We start from the raw sequence: 6967 nt of genomic DNA, 5'->3' as shown, positions 1-6967 counted from the left end.
GCCTAGGAATTTAATAGTGTCATTACTCCTGTAAATCCTTGTAGTGTTCACCTTTCCGAAACTAGCTTAATTGACTGTGTTAAAGTATTTGTCACTGAGTCACGTCCGACTCTTTGTGATCCCATGAACTGTAGCCTACCAGGTCCCTCTCTCCATGGAATTCTCCAGGCAAGAATACTAGAGTCAGTAGCCATTCCTTTCTTCCGGGGTCTTCCCCTCCCAAGGACAAAACTAGGGTCTCCTGCATTGCAGGCAGATACTTTACCATCTGAGACATGAGGGAAGGCCCTCAATTAGCTCAAGTTATTTCCCACCTATGAGGACAGGGTCAAAAACTGCATCCAAGAAAAGTGGCACTGGCCAGCAGTGTTTCTTATATAAGTCCTGTCAAGGTTTTTTAGGCTTCTAAGTAGTTTGGGAAAAGAGGGGCAGAGATAAATCTTATTATGGTCACCTATTGACCCTCTTAAAATTTCACTATATGGCCCAAGTTTCAGTCAAACATGAGAAGTAATTGTGTCCTTGTGCTTGAATCTGACTTGACTAATGCCTATCAATATTTTCATGACTCATTTTGAGGTGTGGTCAATGGTAAATGTCTGAGTCCTGCGCAAATACTATTAATGTCTCAGTACTGGGCAAATACTGTTCAGTTAAATACACTGAAAGAAGTTTATTCAGCAAAGAAAGAGAGAATCATAGAACAAGTTTCATAGACTGGTTAAATATAAGCTATTTGTCATACCCTCTAAAGCCTTTTGAAAAATTGAGATGATTCTTGCAGCTTTAGTAAAGTGAGTTTGGTAGTAAATTTGGCATGCATTTCACCTTGCATTTCTTTATCTTGGTTCCCTGTGTAAATATATTCTACTTTGCATAGGTTTACAGATTGCTACTGCTAAGTCGCTTCAGTCGTGTCTGACTCTGTGCAACCCCATAGACGGCAGCCCACCAGGCTCCCCCGTCCCTGGGTTTACAGATTAATCAGTGTCTAATGGGGCTTCTCTGGTGGCTCAGCGGTAAAGAATCTGCCTGTAATATAGGAGATCTGGGTTTGATCCCTGGAGGAGGGCGTGGCAACCCACTGCAGTATTCTTGTCTGGAGAATCCCGAGGACAGAGGAGCCTGGTGAGCTGTAGTCCATAGCGTCACACATAGTCTGACACGACTAAAGCGACTAAGCAACTGCAGCAGCAAGTGTCTAATGACTCCACATTTTGAAATTAAGGATTATACAGTTTGTTAATGCTCACTGCATTCTTCTTGCTAATGATTTATTCTTTCCCTCCCTAATTTACAAATGCTGAAGGATATATACAAATGCATCAGTAGGAAAGTAATAGTGATCACTATAACTCGGATCTTAATCAGTTTCAGAAGTATTTCAGAGAAAACCACGCATAGTGTTTACTCATGTTTACATCTGGTTTCTAATACTGTCAGATGTTTTGTCAGTTAAATTCATTATTACAGACATGTCAAGGAGCTGCTCACATTTTTATTTCACTAATTATCGCAAAAATAATTTAATTGTATTAGATTTTTTTAAAAGAACAGATCTACTTAATTTGAAATTTCTTTCATAAACATAGTTTGTGTCTGAAGATAATATTGGCCATGGAATATAATTTTTGAATACAAGTTTGCATTCTTATTTGGCATAATCCCTTCGTATCTCACTGCACAGAAAAAGTTAGCGCCATAACATGTCTACATAAGAAGTGGTGCTTAGATACATGAAAGATGTGTCTTAATCGCTTCTTCTCTTCCTCCTAGTGAGATTTAGCTCAGCTGTCCCACTCCATCAAAGATTTTGCACTCTCAGAAGTATTTTCTATGATAGTTTATAAGAATTTAGTGATCTAACTTACTTCATAAAGAAAATTATGAGAAACACGGGTGGAGAAATTACACTCCATGTTCTCTCTGTATAGTGACATCTACTGGGCTGTAGCTCACAGTGATTTTTAAGCAAGTACCTGCTCATTTTATGGAGGTGGAAGCTCATTTCTCCCCAAGTACAAATATCTAATTAATTGTGATCCAGAGAAATAATTCTCACTTAAACATCAACGTTAGTTCCAGAATTTAACAAGGTTACCTGAAGGTAGTGCTGGAAATATATACCCTTGATGTCTAGATTCATAACCTCTGTTGGCATAATTCAAAACAGGCTTCCTCTACACAACTGTGAAATAATTTCTTATAACTATGTTTTGGGAGTATCCCGGAAAGTAGGGTATTGTATATGAGTGACTGTGGAGAGGTCGACAAAGTTACTGCTTTGGGGACATTAAGGAAGCACAGTAGGAAACAATACCTATTAAAAGGATAAACTTCTGCGATGAGACTGTTTTATGTAGACCGGTTTTAGAAAACGTTCCACAGGGAAAGGACGAGACTCATGCCTTTTAAAAACCCATCTATTTGCCTTAAAAGGATGCTGTGATCCTTTTCTAGCAAAAACTGCTTTGCACTTTGATAGTTAAGGCCAAGCTTAATCCTGAATGCCTTCCCAGAGCAGCCGGTAACAAACAAAAACCTTGGAACACACCCTGTAAGTTGCTCACTCCACCGCGGAGTGAGAAAAGAGCAGAGTTGTTTAGTTGGCCCCCTAGCCTGCTGCAGCACATTCCTGTATCTCGAGGGCAGCCTGTCCTGGGGTCGGCCCCGCCCTGGCGGCTCCCTGCCACCCTCTCGCGGGCGCGCTCTGGGTGGGGCCTCGCGGCCGGTGGAGATGCGGCGGAGTGTGTTGGGCGGGTGATGTGAGCTGGCTGGGCGGCGCGCCGGGGCAGCCGGAGCCGTGCGCCGCGTAGCTGTAATCGGACACCCGAGCGCTCGCCCCTTGCGCCGGCCACTTTCCATTCACTCCCGAGTGCTTGATTGAGCGACGCGAAGCAGGACTCCGGGTGCCGCGCCGCTGCAACGCTGAGGATTCCTTTACAAAGGAACTCAGAAGGCAGGAAAGAAAGAATTTCATCGCTGGGACGCCCTAGAAATTACGGTCTTTGGGGGAAAGGGCTAGAAACGAGGATCCAAACCTGTAGCACATTGACGACTTTTCCGCGCTGATCTCTTTCCACCTCGGTAAGCTGGATTCGTTGTTTTCAGCATTACAAATTTAGCAAAATACAACTTTGGATCTGTGTATAGACTTTTCACACATCCGTGTTCTCAAATATGGATATTTTCTTAAGAGCGCATGTAGTTTGTCACGGAAGTGTTTCCCTTGCAGAGAGCCTGGCTGGAATTGCTTTTTTAGGTTATGACACCTGCGGAGAGTTTAAAGTTGAGTATCCCTGCCTTCTAAGGCAAAATTACTGGAGAGAATTTTATAAGAGGACTTTTATTACATGTTATTAGTGTTCAATCACAAGTGAAAACAGTAAGCATCGTGTCTTAAGTGTTTGAGTTAAAGGGAAGAAGTCATAAAATATGAGGGGCGGGGGCATGTATAAGTAAGATACTTGACTTTCCCTCACTTCTCATCTCTGGATGGCTTGAAATCACGTTGCTCTTTATACTCACTACACTTGACCTGTCATTTCATCTCCAATGTTATTTTTTGCAATTTGTGGCATATGTTGCTTTCATGGGGACATATCAGATAAGATATTGATAATAGCAGTATGTAAAAATGTGTAATTATTATCCTGCTTAATACAGAGGCAAAGGTTAGGCATATTTATATATTTGAGGGGGGGTGGTGGTGGTGGAATTTAACTATAAAGTCAACAAAACCAGGGAGCAAATTACTAAGGGAAAGTCACCCTATAAAATCGGTTTTCTTTCAAGTTAATTTAGGGATGACAAGGTGAAGAGGTTGTGGAAGCAGAAAGAAAGTGTTTCTTTTGAAAATTACGAACAGAAACATCTCTAGGGTTTCCTCCATCTGTGTGGTAAAAGAAGCATAGAATCTTTTTTTTTCCTACCTCTTATTTGTACCATCTAAGAAATCAATATAAGTTTTGTTTACATTTTGTTTACAGTGGCATGTTCAGTTTAATTGTTCCTTTGCTTCTGTATTACTGAAGTTTCTCTATTGCTTCTGTACTGTATTGTCAAATTTTAGTGGCATTTCTTTATAACCACATACTATTGAAGATCAGTATTGTTGTAACCTGTAAAAATAAATTTCTAGATTAAACTCTGTTGTGTCATCTCATTGTATAATTGTGTTAGACTCAAAATGATTTTTTTTAATGGTCCTGAGTTTATTTTGCATATTGTGGCTACTGGAGTTCCTATAGATTTGGTATTACACATTATGTGATCTCTGGTGTTCAGACATTAGTTAATAGCATGTATCAATTATATAGATATGGTTTTAAACAGTAGTACCTGTCTCTCTGATTTATCGTTTGGAATTTTGACAGCCCACTTTCTAGTTGATTTATTTTAAAAAACATTGAGGGATACATGGTTCACTGGATTGCTCACCACTAAGTCATTGGTTTGTATTTGGCACAAATTCATGATTACTTCATCTACATCATTTAACAGCTGTATGGTCATCTGTATAAACTGGCAGATAACTAATTCCAGTGATATAAGTGATCAGGAATTGAGCCCTGGTAGATTTTTGTGTAGAAATATCATTTCAGAGATGGTTACTCCAAAGAGCTAATGAGTGTGTGGAAGTGAAATTTTATGTGAGATTTTTCTACTGCTACTATTTTATGGTAGAAAGAGAAGTTTCCATCTGTTAATACCTATTGGCACCATTCTCAAGTCTTTTCAGTGTAATGTGTTTTTTGTTGTTGTTGTTTAAAGAGAATAACAAGTTTAAATATTGGTTTTTCCTTTGGAAATTGACAACATTTTCCTGGCTGCTTTGTTTAATAGTCACATTATTTTGCTGGATGATGAAATAATTTCACTTTTAACAAAGACTTCCAGACACAAATGAAATCAAATCCAAATTTTCACATGTAAGACAGAAAGTCACAGCACCTCCTACTGTTTGCATGACTCTAAAAGTTCAGATATGTGAATAAGGTGCTGTCTAGATCGCAGGTTTTGCGTGTTTGGTGGGTGTGTGCTCCTAAAATGTGAAGTAAAATATAACAAACTTATGATCTTTATTGTAAAGGTATTTTCCCTTGGATATTAACTTGCAGATCTGAAGAAATGGCATTCCAGGCAGTTTGCATCTTGGTTGGAGTATTTGTTTGTTCTACCTATGTGAAAGGATCGCCTCAGCCCCAAGCAAGAGTTTACTTAACATTTGACGGTAAGAAAGTTGATAAACAATCTGAGAAAAATGTTGAAGTCTTTTTTTTTTCTTAATGCAGATAAAAAATTAGTAAAGAGAGTAAAATAATAATTAAGTATTGATTAGCATTAAAAAATGTCTACTGGATTGCTTTTTGGATGATGTGGCTGTTTTAAATTATTGATCAATAGACAAAATCCTCTATTTCATTTGTTTATGAAAACGTTTGAAATGGATTCTGCCCTTTTTGAAGTTTCTTCTGTATTTACATGTACATGCATGAGGAGATGGTGAAGAATCCAAAGCCTAAGATCTTTAAGCTTAGTAGTCATTTAACTTTGATGAGGAACACCCCTTCTATGGTACTTCTCATCAATAGAAAGAGCTGTGCAGGTTTAGTTATTGAAATTTTTTCTAATACATTTTGAGCCTTAAATTCAAGACTGGGTCTCTCCATATATTGTTCTAATGGTGTTCTTCTATTTCCATGAGGAGATCCTGAGGTTGGCAAACTCTCCTAATTAATTGAAAAGGACCTAAAATAATATGCTTTTGCTTGCTGTTGTTTGCAAATTCTCTCTTCCAAATCTTAGGAAAATGAGTGTGATTTCAAATATTCACGAACATGAAAGGCTTATTAAGGTCCTCCAAGGGAATGGTTTGCCAAATGTGTGCATAAGCTTTAATGTATATAATTCAGAAGACTTGGAGATGGATGATTTTGGTTGTCACGTAACCCAAAATAATTGGACAGATGGAATAAGAGATGGATCAGGAAGATCATCTTGCCAGTCAGAGTCATTTATACTTTTATTGCTCCTTTCAGCTTTATCTCTGCATAAACGTTAGTGTCACTGGGCATATTTTCATTCATTTGAGAAATGGTATACTCTCAGGCCTTATATACCTGTGTGCCTTTGAAACTCTGTTATCTTGAATTTCAAACAGCAGTATGACTGACACTTATGAGTCAAATGTCCATCTATTTTCTTGTTTCTTAAATCACCAGTACTTTCCCCAGGGTCATCACAAGCACTGAAGGAGCCTTATATGGAACTTAGAGTGTATGAGCTTCTAATTGTTTCCTTAGCTTCTGAATTAGCCATTCCCCTCAAGAACCCATGGCTATCAAGTTTAGTTGGGAAGAAAAAAGACCTTTTGAAGTGTCTTGCTGGCTGCTTTCACCTCTTCTTCCAGGATGAAAACTGTGAATTGTTGTTTACTCACTAAGTTGTTTCTGACTTTTTGCAACCCCATGGACTATAGCCCACAGGCTCCTCTGTCTGTGAGATTTCCCAGGCAAGAATGCTGAAGTGGGTTGCCATTTCCTTATTCAGGGAATCTTCCAGACCCAGGGATCGAACCTGCATCTCCTGCATTGCAGGTGGATTCTTTACCACTGAGCCACCAGGGAAGCCCTAGAGCTATGAATTATCCAATCAAGTAAAAAAATAAAGGCATTAAGGAGCAGTGCAATTCCCTCCCTGTTTTCTGTATTTCTCTCAGTGTGTAGGAAGATGACATGGCAACCCACTCCAGTATTCTTGCCTAGAGAATTCCGTGGACAGAAGAGCCTGGTGGGCTGCTGTCCACTGGGCCGCACAGAGTCGGACACAACTGAAGCGACTTAGCATGCATGCATGCATAGGAAGATGAAGTGATCACATAGATTAGGTATCTAAACCTGCTTTCTGTTACACTGAAACCAATTAAAAAATTTTAAACTGAAATTTAAGCTTGAACATGTAACTG

General features: G+C 39.1%; 1 protein-coding gene across 1 annotated transcript in view; it reads left to right on the top strand.

Moving 5' to 3' along the window:
- The first annotated feature begins 2517 nt into the window (after positions 1 to 2517).
- SEMA3C (semaphorin 3C) overlaps positions 2518 to 6967 on the top strand; it is a 208044-nt gene continuing 203594 nt past the window's right edge. Inside the window, exons 1-2 of the mRNA XM_027539810.1 lie at positions 2518 to 3087; positions 5121 to 5233. Of these exons, the coding sequence (XP_027395611.1) occupies positions 5131 to 5233 (103 nt within the window). The 5' untranslated portion in view covers positions 2518 to 3087; positions 5121 to 5130. The remainder of the gene's footprint in view (positions 3088 to 5120; positions 5234 to 6967) is intronic.

Source organism: Bos indicus x Bos taurus, chromosome 4 (genome assembly GCF_003369695.1).
Source record: "Bos indicus x Bos taurus breed Angus x Brahman F1 hybrid chromosome 4, Bos_hybrid_MaternalHap_v2.0, whole genome shotgun sequence".
NCBI classification, from domain to species: domain Eukaryota; kingdom Metazoa; phylum Chordata; class Mammalia; order Artiodactyla; family Bovidae; genus Bos; species Bos indicus x Bos taurus.
Note: the sequence above shows the minus strand (reverse complement) of the source record. Positions and strands in the feature narration are given on the sequence as shown.